Source organism: Saccostrea cucullata, unplaced genomic scaffold (assembly GCF_032062105.1).
Source record: "Saccostrea cucullata isolate Sc308-1 unplaced genomic scaffold, CSIRO_AGI_Scuc_v1 ctg1237, whole genome shotgun sequence".
NCBI classification, from domain to species: Eukaryota; Metazoa; Mollusca; class Bivalvia; order Ostreida; family Ostreidae; genus Saccostrea; species Saccostrea cuccullata.
Genome location: NW_026921772.1, coordinates 1 through 27357, shown reverse-complemented (window position 1 = coordinate 27357; position 27357 = coordinate 1). Strand labels below are relative to the sequence as shown.

The following is a 27357-nucleotide window of genomic DNA, read 5'->3' as shown; positions in this document are numbered from 1 at the left end:
TTGTTTATTAAACACAAGAATTCTCACATCTCCTTAGTTTTATAAGAAAGAGCTTCTTTGGTCTAAGGATGCTCTGTGACAGATTTGACGAAAATTTGAAAAGGAGGTCTGGCTTTTTAAAGATCGGCTTTATTTGGCACATGTATATTAGTCTGGTCCTGATTTTTAAAAAGAAGGTTAGAAATAACTTCTAACGGCAAATAATTATTATTTGGTCCAGCATAGTTTTTTTTTTAACCTATTTCGAGTATGCTGAATCCGAAAAAATATGCTCGCCTTCATGAAAATGGCGTTAAAGAGGTCAAAATGGCGATTCAAAATGGCAGACATCAAAATTTTCTAATTTTCTCTTAATGTCGTTCAAAATGAGAAGTAATGAGTTAATATCCAACTGAGTGTAATAAAACTATAAAAATTATAATAGGATACTAACATTTTTAGTTTAACTCAAAAAAGTTAGTCGTTTCTAAACTTAATTCGAATTTTCTTTGATTTTTTGGTCTATTGTTTCTATATTCTTCTTTGTACAGGATTTTACATTTGCAAATATCCATACACTGCATATTTGTATTTTTCCCTCTACATCTCACCATTCTACAATTGAATGATAGTACAGCTATAAGTTAAAAGTCAAAATGGCGATTCAAAATGGCGGATATTCATCTTTTTCTTCAAATTATTTAATTCTTAATGTCGTTTACATAGGAGAAAGGATTTGTGAATTTTTTACTGAGTGTTCTACAACTGTTTAAAACAAAAATAAAACACTAATTTGATCACTTTAAATCGGAAAATTTAGTCGTTAAATTTGAATGTGTTAATTAGCTCAAAATGGCAATTCAAATGACGTCTTATACACTCGAATTTCGTAAAATACCCCAATGCTTAATTTTGGTTCGTTTTGCAGAAAATAAATACAGTTTGTTTTTTATTCATGTAATAATGTTCAAATATGCAATGAAAGTTGGAGGATAATTTTTTAATGACTTTGAATTTTTATAATACGGATTTTAGTTTCACTAAAGACGTTTTACCTTTTATCTGTCTCACCATGCTTCTTCATATGAAAATTTAATAATATACAATAATTGCTGTTTTGAGGACAATATGAAAATTAAGCTACCCCAAGAGCAGTATTTCCCGAGTATTTAGGCGAGTGAACATTCAGTTGTTGGAAATTCTTGATTTATTTTTAGTCCGGTGTGGAAAAAAATGTTTAATAAATGTTCATGTGGAAGTCTAGTGCAACATAACTTAGTATGATTTTTAAAATGATTGATCACGACCAATTATAGGACTACATGTAGTACTAGTAATTGTTACATCATATAAATCTAAATACATTATAATATCCAAACAAAAACATATAAAAAATTAAGAATTATCAGTATAATATACGTAAACCATAAATTTTCTTGATTGTCCAGCTCTGATTCTGTGTCCCTACAATTTGCATTTTGTTATTCTCAGGCAAAAATTCAACTGCATTCTCAAATATTTCTTGCTGTGAACGGATAATTTTGGATTGAACAGTGTACATATCAATTAAAAAATTTTGAAATTTACAAAATGTGAAACAAGAAAATGTTTGTGTTCAATCCCCCCCATTCATTATTAATACAACCTTACATTATCCTGACAAAGAAATGTGGATGAAGTTGCCTTTTAAAGTTCTTAAAGTGTTCAAAAAAATTTGTTGTCAAGAGAAGTGTTGACTAGATTGAAATCAGGAATGGCTTAGGTCTACTGGTTCGAAAGCTTGTTAGTGATAGGAATCACGAGGAATCTGCAGGCGCTCTTAAATTGCATAATTTTACAACTTTTCTCACCAAAATATGCACACAATGTGATTTCAGATGATCAAGTTTGAGAATTTTCTGGCTAATAGAATAACCTTTCTACCCTAAAAGACAACAAATCTATACGAAAAAACAAAATAAAGAGCTAATATATGTCTTGAATATCAGAGATTTTTTTTATACCCCCGCTTGAAAAGCGGGAGGGTATAGAGTTATCGGTACAGGTGTATGTGCGTCCGTCCGTCTGTTACGCTTTTGGGTACCCATCTCTTATCCGCAGCTCCTCTGATACCACTAAATGAAATTTGATGAAACTTTCACAGAATTTTTATTACATATTGCCATTGTGACCTCCTATTTTACTTCTTGATCCGATAAATGGGTTTCCCATAGCAAAACATGGACACTGTCATTATATTCATATGGGAGACCGGGGTTCCATTTAGTTAGCTAATTGCTCACAGTACCTCTAGTTCATTTTGTATATGGTTTTGGAAAACAAAATAGACTTTTAACATTTGAACGTAAATGTGTTGTTCCTTGAGTGTTGGTTGATTGATTGTATATTGTTTAACGCCGAGACGGCAATTTTTCAGCCATGTTTCGGCGGACCATCAGTTTAAATAATCGGTTTTCGTAGGATTTTTATTTTTTCTTACGGCTCACAGTGAGCTTACTTTTTTTCGAGCTCCAGAGATACGATCTTTTACATGCCAAGGGGGTTGTCATCTATATGACACGGGGCACCATTTTACTTGAGTGTTGAAAATACCAAAATTCCGATGACAGACTGAAACATATAGCAAAAAAAAAAGCTGGAATAGAAGATGTTAGGGGATAATACAAAGTTCTTATAAGTGCTACAAAGCTAGAACAAAGTGTTCGATGAAATCGGACAAGAATTTCTTCAGTTATATTTGATGGTGTGCTGAGGGATGTTGAGGTAGAAGTGTGAGTTGATAATGACAGGATTCAGGAGAGATTTTAGGTGGACAGGGGCTCAAAAGCTTTGGAACACGTACGGTCAAATACGAAGGGGGAAATTTGGGAACTCTTAAGTGGAGATTGTTTTAACTATTTCCAGAAAAAAAAAATGAATCTTTTCAAGTATTTTTTGTTCATATTTAATGGACTAATCAATAAACTATATATACTATACACATAAAAAACAAACTGTAATTTATTTTCTGCAAGACGAAGCAGAATTAAGCAGTTTCTACGAAATTCGAGTGTATCAGACGTCATTTTGACTCGCCATTTTGAGCTAATAAACACTATTCAAATCTAAACGTCTAAATTTTCCAATTTAAAGTGATCAAATTAGTGTTCTGTTTGCATTTTACATAGTTGTACAACGCTCAGTGAGATGTTTACAATTCATTTTCCTTTGAAAACGACATTAAGAAATAATTTAAAATTTAAAAAAGGTGAATATCGGCCATTTTGAATCGCCAATTTGGCTTTTAACTAACATCTGCGCCATCATTCAGTTGTAGAATATTGAGATGCAGAGGAAAAAATACAAATCTGCAGTGTATGGATATTTGCAAATGTAAAATCCTGAACAAAGAAGAATATAGAAACAATAGACCAAAAAATCAAAGAAAATTCGAATTAAGTGAAGAAACGACTAAATTTTCTGAGTTAAACTAATAATGTTAGCACTCTATAATCATTTTTATACTTGCATTACACTCAGTGAGATATCCATACATTATTTCTCCTTTTTGAACGATATCAAGAGAAAATTAGAAAAATTGGATGTCCGCCATTTTGAATCACCATTTTGACCTCTTTAACGCCATTTTCATGAAGGCCAGCGTATTTTTTTCGGATTCAGCATACTCGAAATATGTTAAAAAACTATGCTGGACCAAATAATAATTATTTGCCGTTAGAAGAATTTTTTCTATAAATCGTACCAATTTCTTAAAGCAGCTTGGTCCGATTCTAATTGCTAAAAATATATATTCGATTTTCTTCTTGAAAAGTAATTGTCCATAAATTGTTTCAACTTTTGTCAAATTATATCCCCAAAGTCCTTTTCTTTTAAAAGATATCAAAATTCAAAAGTAAAAAAAATAATTTTTGTTAGGTCACACAAAAATTAATCCTATGTTGATCATTGTTGATATCGCGTGAAATCACCTTCGAAAAATTAAATTTATAAATTAAGGCCGGTTTACACGGTAAAGCAAGCTGTATAGACCTTGCTGTATACAGCAAAATGTTACTGTGTGTACGGCGCTATTACACGAAATTTAAACCTCCCCGAAGTCATATATTCCACGCGTTCGAATAGAACTTGTCTCTATTCTGTACAGCAAGTTGTATGAGACTTTTTTCTCTGGCCAATCAGTGGAATGGGATTTGTGTAATCTATTTATGCTTCACTGACCACTTCATTGGATGCAATGTATCATTCTTTTTAAAAACATTTTTAGAAAATTCAATGTATTACATGATTTTATAATATATGCATGTGATAAGACTATCTAAAGAGTATATTGCTACATGAATAAGGGAATTTTGAAAGTCATCATATTGCATTAGGGGACAGAAATATCTGTACAATTTAATGTTCAAAATGTATTGGTCACAATTCAAATCTTCGAAATATCAAACTATTTTCACAAATCTTTCTTTGAGAATAAATCTGTTATTCATGGAGTAAATCTGTAATTTGTGCAAGAATGTCGCAATACACTGTCAAGTAAATTTCTCTCAAAGTGTTTAATATATTGCATTACATGTTGGTATATATTTTCTCAAACTCAAACTAGACTTTTGATTTTTTTTTTCTCAAATCTGAGATTTTTCTCTCAAGCCTTGGATTTTGCTACAAACGTTTTTTTCCGACGCAGACGGGGCAAAAAATCAGAGAATTCTCAAAAATTTTCAGATTGGTGTATAGGGCCTACCAGTCTCAAAGAAAATTATTTTATCTCACAGAATTATTTTACGGTAAAATGATCGCAAATGTAATGACGGTGTTCATTTTAATCAATAAACACAGGAAAATAACCTGCAAGCACAGAAATAATTTTATTTTCTCCCAAAAATGGGGGGGGGGGTAATAACGCACATGTAAAAAAAAAATAATCTAGAATTATCCACGCATGGAATCAAGCACGGTAAACTTTACTTGGAGAAATAAAAAAGAAAGAATAATAGGAATATCCTAGTGGCGTGTTGTACATTACATGTACTTTATCTTTATTTATACAGAAAGTAAATTAATCATTAATCAAATTCATATTTTAGTGTGGTATTTGTGCATGGGAAATTTATTATTACAATGTTCATGTTTCTCAGAAAAGGAAATATAACTGGATAAAGTATCAAACCTCCTCGGTCCAGTCTTTTTTCTCTGGTATTTATATTACATATCTACTATAAGTGTAAATTATACATGTAGTTGTGCGCAAATATTAAAATGAATCTGTCTGAAATTCCATGGACAAATATTAATATTTCTGTTTGTTTCGAAGTAATATGAAAGTCACTATTCATTAATCATTGTTTTTTTTAACAAACAGTATTTTTTTTAAGTATGACAACTTACATTTTGAAATTAAAAGTAGTATGATCTGTAGTTTTTAAAATTTTTACATCATTACGCAGAGAAACTTTTATTTATGATGTGATATACGAGATAAATCAAATTATCATTACTTGATGAGTGTATTCGAGATTGACTTGGATTTCCAATTTAATGATAATGATGACGATGATACAAATTAAAATATAACAGATTTTTCCTCTTCCCATGCTTCTATGTCGATTGAATCGAACCTGATGAGGGCGTTTTATTTGTTTGTGTAACAAAGAATTGAACATAAACCTGTTTTACCGTGTGTACAGGTAGGTAACATATTATAAAAGTTGTATACAACAAGTTGTATACAACTTGTATTACCGTGTAAACCGGCCTTTACATGTTTATCTCATGAAGAACACACCCGAGCATTTTTTTTTTCACAACAAAGTACATATATTACCTGTACACGGACAATATTTTAGCTCCTTTAAAAAAATCATTTAAAATATCTGATTTTCCTTTATTCTTTAAATATGCATATTAATTTAAAAATTACTATGGATTATATTCAATTAATTTCTTAATTTTGAAAAGATGTATTATGACTAAGGCTTCTAATAATAGAGAAAATAATACTCGGGTTTGAATTATCTTCATTATTAGATATATCCGATAAACTTATTTTTTTTCAAAATTGACTTCACAACAAATCTTAACTTCCGTCAGGAACTACTGTTTGTCAATAAGGTTTTTGATCTGCGTTTTCCATGTAAGGATTGTTGTAATAAACTATTAAATCAATCTTATAATTTATTTTTATATATTATCTATGTAATGGCGTACTTTTATTGTGTAAGATAATATATGTGCCTGTTTCGGGTTAAGCGGCTTTAATATTTACAAAAGTGGAAAAGGATATCAGGTTTTGAACTATAGGGATAGACTAGAAATTTACATTGTATGTATCTTTGATTCGTTTTTGTGTTAAATAAACATAGGTTATCATTTATTTTTTTTCATATCTCACCAGAGTCAATTTTCTAATTAAAAAAAATTGTTCGTTGTCTGGCATTGTCGTCGTTGTAAAACTTTACACATTTTCATATTCTTCTCATAAACCTATATCAACCAAACTTACCACAGAGTATCCTTGGGTAAAGGGGATTCAAGTTTGTTAAAATGAAGGTCCACACCTTCTTCATGGGGATATGATTATGGTTCTGTGTAAAAATATGACATCTTTTAAAAATGTTATTGTCAATTTACAACTACTGTGTTAGAAAATATTCGACTTATGTGGAAGCATTATCAGGCAGTGTAGATTTCAGTTTGTTTGAAAGTCATGACCCCCGGGGGTAGAATTGGGCCACAATTAACAATCAAAGTTTTACATAGGAATACGTAGGGAAACTTTAAATATCATCTTCTCAATCACAACATATGGTTGGTCATATTAATATTGGAAACGTCTTCAGATAGTGTAGATTCAAGGTTTTTTTTTTTCCAAATCATGACCTTTCCAAGTTACCAAAACATTTGTATTTGAATATTTTGAAGTTGTCTTTGTCAATGTTTTTTTTTTTTTAAATTCTTGTGTCTCTGACAATTGGAATAAAGCATCGGGCTAGGATAGTTTGTCATGAGAAACTTTATTCCTTTACCAAAATTTGACAATAATTAAATAAAATGTTTTAGTCTCTCTCTCTCTCGATCTCTCTCTCTCTCCTTGAAAAGTTTGTATTCTTAATTCGTAAGTCTTATAATGTCTTTGTAACAAATAAAATATGTGCCTATTTGAAAACATGAAAGATTGAAGTAAAATTTTAAATAATTTAGATATGATCTCTACATAAACATATCGCTTATTAAAATGTACATAGAATATTTCGTCCTCATAGAGAAATGTTAGTTATTGAAGAGTTTCATAAACTTTTGCATTTCCATTCAGAGAGGCACCCAAAGCGTGTGGACTTTGGGATTCTTCGTCCTTCAACCGACGCAATGCTTCTATGTTGGCTGTTCCTTCCGAATCAGTATTCAGGAAAACGGTGAACGTTTTCTCCGATGTGTTTAGATTTATCTGAACCTTTGCCATTCCAATGTAGACGGCTATATCATTAAGAGCCTGGTAGTTTGAATGTGTCTTCGAATTATTTTCAGGTCGAGGATTGGCAGGGGCTTTGATCCTGTGGGTATGCTTGTAAACCAATACCATGACCAGAACTACAAATGTTCCAACCGAGAAGGCAAGGGATACAATCTGCAAAATATTCACTGCATTCTTTCCTTTTTCATGGTTTTCTTCAGGTTTGGGGGCCAAGTTTATGCTTTCGAAACCTTGAAAATTTTCTGTAAAAAGTAATATTACATGTAGTTTTAAGGTGAAATATCTCTGCTCCAAATTTCTGCATTTTTTTAAACCAATTCCCACATTGGTTTTCAAATGTATGTTAAGTAATCAGGCAGAATGCAGAGCACTCTTAATTTTTTTCTATTTTGAAATGAACTGACATAAAGCTGAATTGCATACTGGGGAAGCAGGTGGACCTAAAAATAAGAAATCATCTCAAATAAAAATGTTCTTTGTATTGACTATAAATTTTCTGTTATTTGCATGTTGAAAGACATAATATTTTGAATATAGAAACAAACTTTTTTCCGACTATTCCGGTAAAAAAAATCATTCATCATTTTTAGCTCACCTCAACGAAGTTGGGGGAGCTTATTTAATACCCTCGGCGTCGGTGTCGGCGTCCCAGGTAAAGTTCTTTGGAGCAATTTTCTTTTTAAGTACTTCTATGTCCTATATTGATTAGACATGCATTGAAGATGCTTCTAGTGTGTTTCATTGTACCAGTCAAAGTTTCAGATGCTGCAATTTCAGCAAAGGTTAATGTTTTTGGAGCAGGTCAACATTTTTGGTGCAGTTTTTGGTGAAGGTTTCATTTCCAAGTAACTATTAGCCCTATGTTGACCAAACTTGCATGGATGATACATCTAAGGATGCATACTACTGGGCTTGCTTTGGATGCTGAATCTGACCTACATTTTCCGGTTGAGTGAACAGGTCAAAGTTTTTGGTGCAGCTTTCATTTCAAATTAACTATGAGCCCTATGTTGACCAAACTTGCATGGATGATACATCTAAGAATTGCATACTACCGGGCTTGCTTCAGATGCTGAATCTGACCTACATTATCCGGTTGAGTGAACAGGTTAAAGTTTTTGGTGCATGATTCATTCTCAAGTAACTATGACTTCTTTAATGACCAAATTTGCATGGATGATACATCTAAGGATTGCATACTACCGGGCTTGCTTCGGATGCTGAATCTGACCTACATTTTCCGGTTGAGTGAACAGGTTAAAGTTTTTGGTGCAGGTTTCATTTCCAAGTAACTATAAGCCGTATGTTGACCAAACTTGCATGGATGATACATCTAAGGATGCTTACTACCGGGCTTGTTTCGGATGCTGAATCTGACCTACATTTTCCGGTTGAGTGAATAGGTTAAATTTTTTGGTGCAGCTTTCATTTCAAATTAACTATGAGCCCTATGTTGACCAAACTTGCATGGATGATACATCTAAGGATGCATACTACAAGGCTTGCTTGGGATGCTGAATCTGACTTACATTTTGTGGATGAGTGAAAATGTTTTTGATGCATGTTTCATTTCCAATTAACTATGAGCCCTATAATGAGCAAACTTGCATGGACGATACTCTTAGGATGCACACTAATGAACTTGCTTCGGATGCTGAATTCGACGTACAATTTTCAGATAATAGACCAGGTAAAAATTATGGGTGCAGGTCAATTACCAAAAAACTTAAAGGCTTATATAACATTGTATAAACCAAACCAAACTTGCACAAATATTGCATCAGGAGATGAAAACTCTCAAATTTGCTTCAGATGCTTAATTTTAATTACATTTTCATGAAGAACTAGTTTAAATTTTTTTATGTAGGTCTATTTCAATGTATCAGATCAAAATTGCTTAAATATTTTCATTTCTGGAATGTACACTTTTTGTTGGTTAATTGTGTGACTTTGCCTTACTTAAAGGCAACATTCGTTGAGGTGAGCTCTGTAATCTCTGATTACCTATGTTTAAATAGTATTTTTGCACTCCGGACTGCAGTAAATTAAAAAAAAAGCATAAAGCACAAAATTCATAAAGAAATTGTGCAATATTTACCATAGTCCACTATTTCACAATTAAATCCCAACTTTGCATAGAATCTTGAATTATTTCCTTTTAGTGAGAAAACTGACCAAACGATATATTTAATAGATAAAACTTAGTATATATTTATGATAGCATATTTTCCTTAACAAGGAAAATATTGTAAAAATCAGATGTAAACAAATAACAATTTACTCATCAATAATTGTATTTATTCATATTTAATTAGTAATAATTAGTTTTAAAAAAGTTGTGTTCTCCTGACCAATTCAAGACCACGGAAGTCTTGAAAGTAGAATTAGTAGAAAGTAGAAAGTAGAATTATGAAGGTAAAATAACATCAGTATACGATCTGTTGTCTCAGTGTAGTTAGGGTAAAATTGCTTAACTTTATATCATTTTTCGGTGCGTTTATTTTTTATATCCATAAAAATCAAAGATAAGATAAAACACATCTGATTTGATGAAATAAAAAAAAAAGATAAAACTCTCAGTAATTTAGTACTTACATTCAAATAGATCATTATTGATTGAAGAATATTTCTTAGCATAAATAGATTTTTTTCATCTTTTAACTTGAATGTGACAATATATGTTACACTCCTGACAATATTAATACAGGTCTGATTAAGCACAGACGGACCTAGTAAACATAAGAATGTGCTTAAAGTCTGCGAACTCTCCGGACAATCCTTTATTCAACCCTATATCTGTATAAACTTTACTAGAAGTTAACCCGATTGCCTTAGACATTTGGTAGTTTGGAAATAAATCTAAAAAAAAAAATCAAAAGAAAAAAACATAAGATACATGTACCCTGATACCAAACTTAATATCAAAGATATCCCCAATCTCCTCGATGTGAGCTAAAGAGTGAAGTTGAAGAAACAAAATTGATTTTTTTTTTAATGAAAATATATTGAAATGAAACATCATTTGTAGGTTGTACATTTCTAATTTACCTGTTGTGGTCATTGGACACCCAAATGAAACATTACACTCAGTCTTTTCACACTCGACACACTGATAGGCACAAGCTTCTCCATATCGGCCTGGACTACATTGACCAGTACAGTTTATACCGAAGTAACCTGGGCCACACCCTGAATGGTGAGAAACATATGTTATGTAGAATTACATATGACCAAAAAATATATGGTTTATATGCATTTTTAAAAGAAGGACATTAAGGTTGTACATCATCTGTATGAATTTGACTATATCCGTAACTTAAAAAATAATGGAACGTTTCCACCCTTGCAGATTTAATTTATAATTTATAATTAACATAAACTGTGCATTTCGCAAAGCCGGGTGTTCTGAATCAATACATTGCTGCCGAACCACTGGCAAAATTTAGTATTAGTGGGCTGAGTGCAGTGACGTCTTTCAAAAATAGAAATTACAGATCTTGAAAGTTTTTCTTATCTCTCAACCAATCACATAAAGGCAATTCTATGACAATGAAATGTGCAAAAGTCCATTAAACAACACAAATGAAGAGCATTGCAAATACGGACCTCCTAATTATCAAATTTGGGATCAGATGTCGTGGAGGAGTTAATTAACATCCCTTGCCGACAGATCACATCAACGGTGTTATCCTTGTCATGATTTGGAGATAATGAAAAATTCTGTCGACAATTATGTGTGTAAATTATGGTTTAACAATTAGTATGAAAAACGTCAGTCAGCAATTGACGATAAACTGTGTTTGCTGACAAGGTTATATCGAGAATACAAATTACGATATGATGACTTTAACGAGATTGCTGATATTCTTGTTTCATCTACTTGTCGTCAATAACGTATCCCTCGTTTTATAAATTGTTCATACGTAGAACATGCCCTTGCGTATAGCATCAACTCATAGAGATGTTATTTTACGCAGGCAAGGAATAAGTAAGGGAAAGTTAAAGTCGTCACGTTTATCATAATGCTTGTTTATTTGATTACCATAAATGTTTTCTTCAAGTAATTGAATGTCCAATATAAAACAGATGTGTCAGACACTGTGGTATCTTTTATTTCAAGTTTACCGGGATATATTATATGCACAACAATGCATCGTCATATTATATAAATGTTGAGTTGAAGGCCACGGCACATCAACAACTTTTAACACGTGCACACTGAATCCGTTCTGTAATTTTACATTATCTATATAACTACCTATGCATTTATGAAAGCCAAAACTTTATTTGTGCTTCGCAATGAGAGAAGCAACCCCAAAAATATCTAATCAAATTTTCCAGCTAGGGGTTCACGCCAACGGCAAAGTGTTAACTTATGACCCCCTGGAATTTGCGAGGATGAAACCCTTTACATGTATATGCATTTAAACTTTTTGTTAAAATTCTGAAATATCGATTTAAATACAAGTATTTATATATACGTATATAATTTACTTTAAAACATTTTATCATGAAAATTCTTCCTCATTTTATTTTCAATGTTTTATATCTATAATTGATCCTGTACAGGAAATGTTTGGGAAACAAATTAAAATTCAACATCACGAGACACTGTGTACACTCTAAAAGGATTATTTTATATTTTTATCAATGTAATAATAAACAAACACTGCATATTACAGATTTCACTTAAATGATCTCGTGGAGGACACTGCAAGGGCCAATTAAAGATCAGGCAAATACTGAGTATGGTGATTACATAATTTATCTCTATTTTTGCCTAAGCTTTAATCAGATCTCTGATCAAATCGGAAATGCATATTTATATTTTTTTAATTATGCAATAAAATGTAAAAAGAAACACATGTCCGATAATAGGGAAAGTTACTTGTGCTGCAATCTTTTGTGATTTCATTCCATTTATAACCAGTACAACACTCAGTTTCTCCATTCTTTCTAAAAAAAACCAACCAACAAACAAATAGAGTACAAATGTACATGAATATGATAAATCATTAAATGAATATGGCATTAAGGAGGACCGTTCTGGAAAAAAGGCCAGATTTGTATTGAAACCGTACCTAGCTTTTAAATATTTTTACAAAGCAAAACCCACAAAATTTAAGTTATTGAGCATAATAAACTAAGAACAAGCGAACAAAGGTTTGCAGTAATATTAATAATAATATAATTAGTAAATGCTATTAATTTTGAAGATTCAGACTTTACAAGTCTTGGTCTAAGCCGTAATTTCTTCACAAGGCCTGGGGGCCATAATACTTAGGCGAGCCTATTTTGGTCTCAGTCTCTTTTTTCCACTATTAATTCTTTTATAAAAGGTGAGACTGAGATCAAAAGTGAGATCTAAGTTTTATGGCACTCAGGTCTTGTATACTTGCTATCTTAATAAATAAAAAAATGATATGATTATGAAGAAGTAATGCAGATGGTCTCTGGACGGTTAGTTGACAGGGCAATGTCGGATTAACTTCTAAATAATAAATACATTTCCAAAATTTACTCCTATTAGCATTTGACCAATCTATCAGGAAATCAAAAGTTTTTAATAACAGTTCATAAGATGGCTAAAATAGTGAAATACATACCCAACACAGTTTATTGCACTGTCCCTTTGAAAAACGATGGTAAAAATAATAATATTTTGGTAAATTGTATTGCTCCACAGAAAAAATTCAAATAATTTGTTTAACTTAAGTGCATTGCCTTTTAAAGTGCTCAATTTTCAAGTGAACTCAGTCCTCATTTCGCTCATACTAGAATTTAACTTCATTACTGATTCGATTTTTAACGGAATCCGAATAGATATTGAATTACAAAAAAATACAACAATAATTGCTATGGATTATTTTACAGAAATTAACTTTTCTCCTGTCTATTTTGAAAAGAATTATAGTAATATATTCAAGTTTACCGGGATACATCGTATCCATACATGATTCAAAACAACCATTTCTAATTGACAACACGTCGTCATTTTATATAAATGTCGAATTGAAGGTCACGGTACATTAACAACTTTTAACTCGTACACACTGAATCCGTTTTGTAAATCTAAATTATCTAACCAAAAATGTATTTATGAAAGCTATAATTTGCTTCGCAATGAGAGAAGCAACCCCGAAAATATCAAATGAAATTTGCCATGGCACCATGCCAACGACAATGTGTTAACTTATGACCCCTGGAATTGCAAGGATGAAACCCTATATATACATTTAAACTTTTTGTTAAAATTCTGCAATATCAATTCTATATTTATAAATATATAATTTACGTTGTAACATTTTATCATAAAAATACTCCCTTATTTTATTTTATTACGTTTTGCTTTCAATTTCCGCATTTATTTTTAATGTTTTCAATATCTATAATTGACCCTTTACAGGAAAATTTTGGGAAATAAATAAATTTAAAGTCACGATACACTGTCTACATTATCTCTAAAAATGTGATTATATGTATTTTAATAAATTAATGCACTTCTATAGAAATATTGTATATTACAAATTTAACTTAAATGATCTCGTGAAGGACACTACAAGGCTCAGTTAATGATCATTCAAATACTGCGATTGCACTATCAAACTATCTTTTTACCTAAGCTTTAATTTGATCTCTGATCAAGTCGAAATTGCAAATATTTGTTGTATTATATTATTATGCAATATAATGTTAAAAGAAACACTTGTTTAATAAAGTATGAAAGGTACTTGTGCTACAATCGTTTGTGATTTCATTCCATTTATAACCAGTGCAACACTCAGTTTCCCCATTCTTTCTAAAAAATAAAAAACCAAAGTACAAATGAAGATGAATAAGATAAATCATTAAAGGACGATGACATAAAGGAGGACCATTCTGGAAAAAAAAGACGTAATTAATTTGGTACATTTCTAGTTCTATGCAGAGAAGACTCAAAGAGACTCATTTCTGTGCTTATTTTCCTTTATGAAATAGTGAGCGTCTCTAGCTGTCGCCTAGTTTAATTTGTTTAAAATAAATGCATTGAAAAATCACACACTCAAAATCTTTGTGGGCGATACATGCACCGTATTAAAATAAAATGCACAGATTCATGACGTCACCATTAGCACTTATAGAAGGTAATAATTCAGAAAGGATGAATTTGAATATCTAACAAAATTTCTAGAATTTAGAAAAATACGGGGTAAGATTTGTTTTGAAACCGTACCCTGCTTTTGTATTGAAACCTTGATCATAGAGGTTCTTTATTACATATGTATCATAAAGACAGATTTTAATAGCAAAATAAAATTCATTCAAAAATACAGCTCATATAATGACGTCTCTGACAACGATTTCCTCTTAAGAGACTTCCTTCCATATCACTTAGTGTAAGGAAGTAAAATCGATTATGACTAATCATTATTTCTAACCCATGGAAGTACTCAATTAAGCAAATATGTTAATATTTATTACAATACAGTACACCTCTGATCAATACATTTAATTCATTAACATGATTTTAATATGTCTCAAAACATCTTCATTTTTAAAGGGGGCGGTGCACATAAATTTTCATTACTAAAATCAGATACCTTATCTGTTTTCAGATATACTGAATCAAGTGATTATTAGATATTTGCCAATGTGTATGAAGTTCAACGTTAAGAAACTTAGAGTTATCTATCTTTGTATGCAAAAAATTAAGCTGCACGAAATAATCAGGTTTATCCATATTATGTCAATCAAGCTTATACATAAATTTAATTAACATTAGTTTTTAACGTTAACTTAATGTTATTTTAACGTTAAGTTAACGTTGGGTTTTAGCTTAACGTTATTCTTTAATATTTATTTAAGGTTGGATTCTTCTCATATTTATTTCATTTAAAAATGAATTAAATTTACATAGAATCAAGAAGACAATATTACTAATTAATGGTATCAGTGAGATTAAGTTTGACCGTTTAATATTAAAGGCAATGTCAGGTCAATTTCCTAACCCATTTCCTGGACATTACGAATAAATTATTACTGTTTCCTATCATGTGATCCCTACTTCCATTTCCAAAGATTTTATGTTTTTCATTTTGCATAAAAAGATACTACCATATAGGGCCTATAACTTGTCATTACCAAATTGACATAAATGATCTAATCTAATAAAATATGGATATTGGCTTATCCGAATTTTCTCTATTTTTCTTAATTTTTTAAGATATATGTTATTTTCCTATGCATCTTATATTCAAATTTTTCTTTTTGTAACATATGGTAAAGTTGACACATAAAGATACAAGATAATAAAAAAAAATGATCGTTTACTTAAAGAGAAGAAGAACACTTTTAACGGATATTTGACTCAAATGTGTACATAGATTGGAAGCTTTGAAAAGCTCACATAGTTCTAGTTTGTTTAAAAAATCATATTATATTTTGATACATTTTGAAACTTAAATTTCTTATTATTTATTTAACTCACATTTGAAAATTTATTCAAGTCTTTGATTGTGTAAAAATTATAACTAAATTCAATGTTCTAAAATAATTTTGAAAGGCAGAAAAGAAGATATTTTCATACACCACAATTCCGTCAAAAATAAAGTCCCTGCTAGCATTTCATTTGTTTGGGATAAGGTTTGGTAAGTCCTGACAATTTGTTGGGAAAATCACAGATATCGAAGTTGGGACCCGAACAGATCTAGAACTGTTCTGGGATTTTTGTACATCAAATTTGGAATCAACAATGTTCTTCGAAAGTCCAGTGTTTGTGGATTTTAATTGTCAACAATATACACCCCTTTGCGTCCACACGAACAACTATTTCATCAAAATATTTATTCATTGAATCTTTTATATCTACAGGTTAGCCATGAAATTATATCCCCACGAACCAACAAAATTTGCTTGTCCGTTAACATTGACCTACATGAATTAAAATTTTCCACGTAATCCTCTGATCTGTAAGATTTTATCTTTTGCAACGTAAAATTTAAGGTTTTGCCTAAAGTCAACAGGGTCAACATGCCCAAAAACTATTTTTACAATAGCTCCAAAACAATGTGGATCATAAAGTTTAAACTTTTACAGTTTATAAGGCAGATTAATTTGCCCTTGTGACAAATCTCATTTAATTGACGGAAGCACGTTTTATATTGTTAAAACTAACAATGGAACGAATTAGCAAAACTATAACAGTCATCTTGGTACGAGTTAATTAGTTGGTATCACTTCCGCTTCCGCCACTCGGAAAAAGAGCGCGGCAAAGAAAACAGCCATTAAAATTATTATCCAAAGCAATCGAAACAATCCGCACACTGCAATCGCCAAAAAATGCCGCCAGTCAGAGGAAAAGTGAATACGCGGTCCAGGAAGGATCGGGACCGTAACTTCGTGTCATCAGGGAGAGGGCGAGGGATTCGGAGGCGACCCAACCAGGCCAATTGGACCCCGCACGCTGACCCACCAACCACCAGACCACCGCAGAGGGGAAACCCGGCCAGGACACCTACGCAACCAGCCACAGTAACGGTTGCGGATCCCATGCCGCACTTACCAGATCTCTCAGAGGGCCTAGACGAGGCTGAGACCTCAAGCAACACGGGTGAGTCCAATATTTTGAGCCTCTCCACAGCAAACGATTTATCTCTTAACACAATCAGTAATGAATTTGATGGCCCCCATTTAACATCTCAGAATACCAACCGGTCCAGACCCCCAGCAGTATAGACCCTATCAGCGCCCATGTCCCCCTAAAAATTAAATAAAAGATTTGGGAGGGAAAATTTATTGATCTATCAATATTACTAAAATCGGCACGGGAAATTTCGGACCATCTAGACACACAAGGCCAAATACAAATACGTAACGGCACAATGTGCCTCGTTAAGCATAAAACACGCACCTTTTTGTCAATTGAAAAATGGACTTCAGCCTTCCTCATCTTCACAAGTATAATGTTAGAAAAATACAGAACAAGAGCCCAAGAATTTTTGAAATGTATGAGGGATATTAGAATGGCCGCTGATAGATCTGGGAACGGTTGGTTCACTCATGATGAACAATTTAGGCTGCGCAAAGTATCTGACCCACACTCATCTTGGGGCATCATAAACTCCGAACTCTGGTTGATGCATGTTACAAACAACTATGGCACTCAGGCCCAAGAAAAGCCTATTTCCACCCCACAAAATGCCTACTCTCATCACAAACAACCAAACGTTACAGTGGCTAAGAAAAATGCAAATTCAACATTAAATCGTTACTGCTATGATTTTAATTCAGGCAAGTCATGTAAATTTTACCCAAATTGCAGGTTTGTCCACTCCTGCAATTCATGCGGCGGCTCACACCCCTCAATCGAATGCAGGAATAGATGCCAAATTCTAACATGGATATCAACAGTGTAGGGAAAACTCCAATTGATGTCCACATTTTGTCTGCTTATCTACAAGGTTACAGTGCTAAATCTTTTCTTATAAATGGTTTTCTACATGGTTTTCGACTCCAGTACAATGGCCCAAGAATTTACAGGGAAGCAAAAAATTTAAAAAGTGCTATAGTAAACCCCAATATAGTGGAACAAAAAATACATAAAGAACTGCTGCATTCCAGGGTGGGGGGACCATTTGAATATCCACCATTCCCATTCCTTCAAATCTCACCATTGGGACTTGTTCCCAAAAGAGATGGAGATTTGAGACTCATTCACCACCTGTCCTTCCCGGATCATCAATCGATCAATTCTTTTATAGATCCGACTGCATGTTCAGTACATTATGCATCAGTTGACGATGCAGCGGCTATCATTGCGACACTTGGGGCCGGCACTTTATTAGCTAAATCTGATATAAAATCTGCATTCCGGCTCATTCCTGTGGCCATTGATGATTTCAGTCTATTAGGGTTTAAGTTCCAAGGTAAATATTTTTTCGACAAAATGATGCCATTCGGGGCATCAATTAGCTGCGCAATCTGGGAGAAGTTTGCATCTTCATTACATTGGATCATTCAGTCTACATCACGCAACCCTCATATTCTACACTACTTAAATGATTTCCTCTTCGCGGGACCACCAAATTCTAGCCAGTGCCAATCTACCCTCGACCAATTCAAAAATGCATGTAGCAATATTGGGATACCAATAGCTCTTGACAAAACCACTGAGCCCAGCACAACTATAATTTTTCTGGGAATTGAATTTGACACAATTCACATGGTAATGCGACTTCCCAAAGACAAGTTAGTTTCTCTACGACAAAGCATTCAGTCAGTCATGTTAAGTAAAAAGGTCTCCCTAAAAATCCTACAATCACTGATCGGACTCCTTAATTTTGCCTGCAAAACAGTAGCACCCAGTAGAGCCTTTTGCAGGCGTCTAATCGATGCCACTATTGGCGTTAAAAAGCCTTACCACATGATAAGAGTTAACCAAGGCATGAAAGCAGACCTTGCAGTGTGGCAACAATTTTTGGAACATTTTAATGGGGTCACAGTCATAACCTCGGGCATTTGGTCATCAGATAACGGTCTACAACTATTCACAGACAGTGCAGGGGGATCTAATGGGGGGTTTGGAATCTTCTTTGCTGGCCGCTGGGCTCACTCAAAATGGCCTTCACACTGGTTTTTTTCCGACATTATTCGCGACATGACATTCTTAGAACTATTTACAGTATACGTATCCATCCTTTTATGGCATCCATGGTTATCAAACAAACGCACAAACTTTTCCACATTGATATCATGGCAGTCGTACAAGTTATCAACACATGGACGTCTAAATCAAATAGGGTTATGAACATTGTCAGAAAACTAGTTCTCCTCACCTTGCAACATAACATCACAATCAAAGCACAACACATCCCAACAAAACTGAACAAAATAGCTGATAGTCTTTCTCGTTCACAGTGGGGAAAGTTTCGCAACCTGGCTCCAGAAGCAGAGACGTGGCCCACACAGCTCCCCAAGCAGATATGGGAGATTTAATTGCTGAATCCAAACGCCTTATCCACAGTTCTCTATCACAAAACACATACAAAGCTTACCGGGCTGCACTGAATAAATTCCAATCATTTTTAAACAGGTACGGCTTACAGCAAACCTGGCCCCTACACAGTGACACATTACTACATTTTATAGCCTACCTATCCATCCAGGTAATGTCACATAATTCAGTATCCCTGTACATCAGCGCATTATCCTATTTCCACAAAATTAACCACCTACCCGACCCTACCAAGTCCTTCCAAATCAACAAAGCGCTACAAGGCTTAAAGCGCAACAATAGAGCGGCACCAGACAGTCGCCTCCCAATCACCATACCAATACTGAAAATGCTCGTCACATCGCTTCAGTCTGTGTGTCACTCTACCTACGAGGTTAAATTGTTTACATATGCCTTTTCACTTGCATACTTTGCATTACTCCGCGTTGGGGAATTCACTGTAGTCAACCCAAACACACTGAATACATCCCATTGTATACAACTCAAACACATTCAAGCTCTTCAAGACAAGCCCTATTTAAGGTTAACAATACCACACTCCAAAACCGATCAGGTTGGCAAGAATACCACATTCATTATCCACAGGCAGCCGCTGGCTACCTTGTGCCCAGTTAAAGCTACTTTGGATTTTATAGAATGTAGGCCCCATACCCCTGTTAACCACAGTTTCCTAATTCATCTTGACGCAAAACCATTAACTAGATACCAATTCAATGCTGTCCTTCAAAATGCCATTAAAAACATTATACCGACACCAGCAGGTCATTTTTGCACCCGTAGCTTTCGAATCGGTAGGGCAACAGACCTGGCATTACAGGGCACACCAGATTCCGAAATTCAGAAGTTTGGTGGATGGAAATCAATAGCTTTCCTTAAATACATAAGGATCATGTAACTTGGTCCACAACATGCCCATACCTATTTAGAATTTATGACATTTGCCCACCTATGGGGGGAGGGATATTTGAACGTGTATATAGTTAATTTTAACCCAGAACTAACCAACCCAAAGCATTGCAGGTCAAAAAATATGGATCATAGGATCTTCCATTCCTTACTGGGCAGGGGAAGCAGCCAAACACTGCCCAGGGGGACAAAGCCTGAACCTCCCTGCCACACTGCTATGGAGAGCACACAGGGGGATGCACTGGCAGGAACTCGACCCAAAAATCCTACAGCTCATCAAACAAGAAGTACCCCCCAATTACTTAGTAATTCATTTAGGATCCAATGACTTGGTAACTCCAAACTTAACTAGCAAAAACTCATACAAGAGATTCAGTGCAGCTTCCTGCGATATAATGCCCTTCTCCCAAATACTAAACTGGTGTGGTCACATATTCTACCACGCCGTTATTGGCATGGAGCCCCATTGAACAGTGGTAAAAAGATCGACAAGAAACGCAAAAGAATTAACAAAAATATATCTAAATTTGTCACAGAACTGGGTGGGGGTGTTATTTCTCATGCAAATATATCCGTTGCTTATACGGACATGTTCAGATTTGATGGAACCCACCTCTCCGAGCTTGGTAACAGAACCTTCTTAAATAATGTGAAAAGTGGTTTGTGGTCTCTAATTCAAGGGAAGGGGAAAGTACCCCCCTAATATAAAGTAATGGAGGAACATCATATCGATGTCTGTGGCGGGTCCGGGGGGATATGTGGGGGGGGGAGGTGTGAACATATCTGGCTCGTTGTTTCCCTGCTCAGCCAGCCGAGAAGTTGGTGGGCACTTTGTTGGGTAGACAGGTTGTCTACAAAGTATCCAACCTATGGCAATGTTGAACAAAAGTAAAGTAAAAAGTCAAGTAAGAAGTTTTTCGATTGGGGTCTTTGCCAAGCCTGCAGGCCTGGGGCCCCTTCCACCTCTTGTAACAGGAGGGGAGGCTTAGTACTGGAGTACTTGGGTGTTAAAGTACTGCTGACCAGAAGCAATCACGGGAACCAGGGTATACAGATGTGCTCGCAACTCTCCCGGGCCCAAATGTCTAGTACCCAAATTTGGGATCCCAGGCACCTGTGACCAACACAGGGCCACTGGTTTTGCCCGGTACTCTTTAGTCGGTATGCCAGTTGTCCTTCCGGACCCTATTCTTTATTGTACATATATGCAATGCGGCCTGTTAATGCCAACTTTCTTTTGTCCATCACAGTTATTAATAACACAAGATTGTACATGTATGCTTTTTCAAGTCTTTAATAAATTTAATGAAAACCATCCAACTGTTGTCTATTGCAAAGTTAACACCAAGGAAAGGGAATAGTGACCTTATGAGCATAAGGAATCAAGTAGCAATGCATGTCAGGTCCCGCAAGGCAGCGATTACCTGACTGTTCAATTAAATATTTCTTTGATGAACAGATAGAAAGTACCACTTGATTATTACTAAAAAAAAGAATATTTATCGAGAAAAAATCTTTTAAAAAATGCACATACTTTTTGTACACCTACGTGTAACATCCGATACATGTAGTTTAGTGAAAATCATCATTGCAGAAACAAAATATGTTTATCAATGAAGGGTAAGATGGACTTAGATAGCCTCTTGAAAGTTGTTTTACCTGTTTATTTTGTCCAAATGTAAAAACTTGAAACCGAAAAACAATGAAAATGACGGGTTTTATAGGGGTCTTGTCTTTATACAGATCACACTTTCAATAACAGCCTTTCAGAGACCATTCACGTCCAACTTGCTAATTCTGATAAATAAATATTATTCCTACAGTGATGGTTTTCACTAAAAGTAGAGCATTAAGCAGATGCTTTTTATAAATATGCAATTTTTTAAATATAATTTTTCTCCCCCCCCCCCAAAAAAAAACCAAAACAATATTTGTTTTCAAATGATACTTTCTATCTGTTAAAAGTATACTCGCTATAACTTCCGCCTGTTTAAATAAGATTCAAAATTTATATATTTTGTTTACCAAATAATAGTTACGAAAATACTATTAAAATTAAACGTGTTATAAAGTTATCAAATTATAATTATTTATAACCCTGCTAGGAGAGAAATGGCTATTTTAAATAAATCCATCACGTGACGCCGTCGACAAGTTTAGATGGCGTGAAGAAAACAAAGTAGGCCGTTTGAGATACTACATGTACTCACTTTTGACGTGGATGGCAAGCGTTTACTCTTGGAAGAGAAACACCGACATCAGTCATTGTAGTCTATTGTATTCACAGTTGCATTATTGAATTCTTCAATTTTATTGGGATTTCGATAGATAAAATCCCCACCACATACCTCAAAGCCACGTCTTGTCGTAGTCGCTACCGTGACTCTATAGTACATTTCAATGGACATTTAAATGAGCAAAGGGGTTCGACGAGGGAAATGAAAGGAATTTAAAAAAATGTCATTCTGTGGCATGAATTAAAAAAATTATAGTATGTGCAGATCTAGTAGGGGTCGAAGGGGGGGGTGTACTTTAAGAAGGGAGATCGTGACAATAAGGAGTTATGGTCTGAAACTAAATTGCAAAAACCCAAAAATTTAATAGAAATTCTTGTTCAAAATACTATTTGCTGCGAAAAATAAAATTAATATGGCTTTAATACAGGTATTATAGCCATATTATAAATCCAGGGGGATGCCCATTCGTAATTTGTCGGTTGATAAAGCTTCTTCTTACAAACATGTATATTAAAAATCTTCATATAATTCTCACGGGTGCTAGGACCCCCCCCCCTTCCCCTGGACATCCCAGACCCAAAGCTATTTTTTAATTTCACTGTAAAAGCTCAAAGGCTTCTCGAGATATTGCTTGAACCAAAAGTGTAACAGAAGGACAGAATTATAAGGCGAACGGGCAGACCAAAATTAAAATCCCCAACTTTCAGGGGGGATGGGGGGGGGGTCGGCGCAAAAATGGAAGTTTAGTGAATTGTGTTTTTGACATAATTTAAGATATATGAGAGCAAGTTCCATATTAGCATGCCATCATAGGACTTATGCCCCCCCCCCCCCCCCCCCCCCCGAACCCTGGAATATATATAAATCCGGGTCCAAAGATTTTTTTTGGCTTTCTCTCATTTATAACATTTACAAATAAAACATACAAAATTGATATCTGCAGTTAAAAAGTAAGCGGTGATTTAAAATTTAATAATACCGACATGATTTTATTTAATGAAAAGTGAATTCTATGTACTTTTTTGGATTGTTAATACATTGTAAATATGTACTAGACGGTGAATTTATGAAAGAAGACAAATATGAATATCTTGGGACCCGGTATGTATATTAGAGGTGGGTATGGGGACGTTGTCTGGTCTTCAAGCACATGTGATAAGCATATGTGTGCACATACATTTGAAGGACATGCCATGACAACTAAGTGACAACTACGTTTTCATATTATTCACACTTTTAAAAGTCCGATATCTTTTTGTCGGTATTCTGGAATCAATCTTTTTTTTTTTACAACAGGATGGTGCATATATGTTTTTCCTTACAAATGAAGCAAGTTATAATTTCGGTTATAGTTTTTATATGTATACGCAGCACAGTTAAGGTTACAAATGGAAAAATCGGCGATTTTTTAAGATAAAAAATACATACTTTATTAGGAGGGGCGAATCTTTTTAGGAATTCACTGATATCAAAAAAATGTAATGTGGTTTAAATCTACATGTTGGGGACATTTAGATTTTTTTTAGACTTGTCATATGATGTCGACGTCACATGAATTTGGCAATTATACTTGCAGTTTAGAGGTCATCTATAAATTTCAATATTGCAAGGGCATAACCAAGCTAAAAATCTCAGTTTATTTTATAATCCTTTTCAATACTATATGTAGTTTGTGAAAAGTGCTGCGAACCTATATAGATTCCCTTTTTTAATTGGTAAAATTTAATTTATTGGACGACAGGTTGAATATTTTGCTGGTCAACTACATTAAATATAGCTATAATTAATTTATTAGCAAGATTTCAAGAGGTTCGCAGCACTTTTCAAAAATCTTAATGCTTCTTGAGTTTATGTGTAAAATTTTTACAAGATATATTGAGGGTATGCCCTTGCAATAAATCGATTTATTAGGGCCCTTCCTTTTCTTTTTCAATGAATCTGCATACAAACACACGACAGTATCGCTTGTCTGATAAATGCACGTACAGTTTATGAATAAAATACTAAAATAAACATCGCATCCAAGTTAATGGCTTTTTTTTTTTTTACCGCAACTAATATTTTATTTGAGAACAAAAGACATTTTTATTGTACAAAATGTGACTTGATCAGCCTCTGACTGTTTAAAAACTGCGTCATTTTTGCGAGATGACGTCACATTGACAAGTGCATTGCGAACGATGCATCGTTTATATACTGTTGTGTGGGATTTAACAAACGACAAAACTGTATGTAATAGTAAGTTTGTATGTAGTATACAGCTATCCAGCTGTTTGAAATAGCAAATAATTTCATTTTTTTGGTATTTTGAAGACCTTATATTATGCGTGACGTCATAGTAAACATTTCCCGTACAAATTAGGCCCCGCCTCCTTATTGTAACCTTAACTGTGCTGCGTATTGGATCTTCGGTAAAAATTACTCTGTGTGTTGTCAAAAGTATAAAATGTATCTTCTACTTTTATATTTTGACGATTAATGCATGGTTAACAAACAATGACATAGTGGAGCATAACTTTAAGACAAAGAAAAGAACTTTACTAAGAAAAATGCGCCACCCTACATAAATGCATATTTTCAGCCTTTTGATAATCCATATATATAAACAGATATACATCATGTACACACGTTCGTATATAGGAACGGGGTTGAGGGGTTTGGGATAAGCCCCCCCCCCTATGAAGTCGATAAATAAACAATATTAATGTAATATAACAGAAAACTTATCTACTGTATACTTGTGCCCCCTCAATAGAAAAAAATCTTTTATTTTGGCTTCCAAGGACTTGTTTGGTAGTTTAGAACTAAAATTGTTTGGTTTCCCCCCTCCCCTGAAATTGCTTGCTTCATACCTGTTACATATATAAAATAAAAGCGGTTCAAGATAATTTAGTTAAGATCGCCATTGAATACATCATCTAAAAAGAGACGTCTACCATAAATATTCGTTTATTTCTTTGAAGTGTTATTTTAATAAATTTAAAAAATCTCTCTCTCTCTCTCTCTCTCTCTCTCTCTCAATACAAGACACATTATAAAGCGCACTACCTATTTTCTTGATTGCACGGATTTATTATTTTCAAGCTGTAAAAAGTAACCTTTCCCCATATGAACAAGGCGCACACTACGAGTAGTTTTTAAACGTTTAATCACTGACGCATAACAAACGTGTTTCCTAATCCGTTTACAGTATTATGGTGTATTCGCTTATTTAAAACATTGTAAGTGATTACAATAAATTTGACATGAGCATTTTTCAATTACAAAGTGGTTAAATCACTATCCGTTCTATTTTACACATAACTTATTTCTTCCGATTTTAAATTTATATGGGTGCAATCACTGGTCCCGAGAAAACTATCGAGATACGGGAAGTTAGGGCGAGTTACGTTCGTTCGTAAGATGTCGATGTTTCTCTAGTGATACTCATCTTTTTATGTAATCAGTATCAACCGTCCACTCTGTTATGACGCATATTAACATTTTATTAATAATTGTTGTCAAAATGCAACATATACCTCGTTGTCTGCGATTTCCCATGGACATGCGTGTCTATATATAGGTCTACTTTTTACGGACTTCCTTCATCAATATTCATGAAAAGATTGAATTCTTAATTGCCAGATATTGCTTAATTGTTTTGTTATTACAACGACGTCTATAGTAAAATTTTGTTGAAAATATTATTTTTTCATTATACTTCATGTGTTTCAAATCATTAATCATTTTGCTTCACACAAAATTTGGTATTCATATAGCGTGTATGACTTTAATCGATAATATATTTATACACTGTAAAAGTTTTAACTTGATTTGTACCTCACAGAGTTTTGGAGGCATTGTGAAAAAAAGTTTTGCACATCTTGACCTTTGTAAGGACCTTAAAGCAGTATGAGCTGCAGTTTGGAGAAATTACTTTTGCTGTTAAAGTATGCTATTATGATAAATCTGTATGTATGTAATTTAAACCATTTTGCTTAATAAGATTGATTCAAAGAATTATTTCTGTTCACAGAAGCAAGTTATCTCAAAGAAATGTATAGTATCATAAAAGAAATCAATATTATGCAAGACGACAATAATGTAATTTTGCTTCAATCAAAGCATATAGATAATATAGCTCTTCCGTTTGAAATATAAGGAATAGAGGTATATAAATCTTCTTTTTCTGTCATTTCAATAGTTTATTACAATATTGCAACAAAAATGTTCTATATCAAACGTGCATCTCATATTGCTTTAAAAGTATGGATATAAGGAATGAATCCGGCGGTGACATACTACTTCATGTTTATGGGAAAAATTTATTACACGCGTCACTGCATTACAAACACAGAATGCAAGCAATCAAATTTAAGATAAACACTACGGCAACGTAAAAAATACTACATGACGTAGGCCTTTCAACTAATTTTTCAAGTTGCACATATGGTAAAAAACATTGTATAGATAGATTTATAGGTACATGAAATTATCAAAAAAGAAAATAACTTATGCATACTTTTAATTACATCATTAAAAAGTTTAATCATTTATAATTGACTTTTCCGATGTTGTGTTTAAGGATAGGTAACTCAGGTGTGAAAAATGACCAACTTAGTGCCGATTTATGAGTTATCGTTTATAGGAATGACATATAGGCTGCTTCAGCACTGGTATTGTTATATACACAAAAGGGTTCCTTACATTGTTTTGTACACAAAAGTTTTGACCAAGAGAAAGAGAATGCCTTCACTCTACCTGAAATAACAAGGTCAAATGAATGGGGAACAGAC

At 33.7% G+C, this 27357-nt stretch overlaps 1 protein-coding gene across 1 annotated transcript in view; it reads right to left on the bottom strand.

Annotated features, from left to right (window-relative positions):
* Positions 1–13402, bottom strand: part of LOC134260704 (uncharacterized) — a 36538-nt gene extending 23136 nt beyond the window's left edge. The window contains exons 1-3 of the mRNA XM_062743245.1: positions 13380–13402; positions 13054–13125; positions 12336–12403 (exon numbers count right to left, since the gene is read on the bottom strand). Of these exons, the coding sequence (XP_062599229.1) occupies positions 12336–12403; positions 13054–13125; positions 13380–13402 (163 nt within the window). The remainder of the gene's footprint in view (positions 1–12335; positions 12404–13053; positions 13126–13379) is intronic.
* Positions 13403–27357: the final 13955 nt, after the last annotated feature.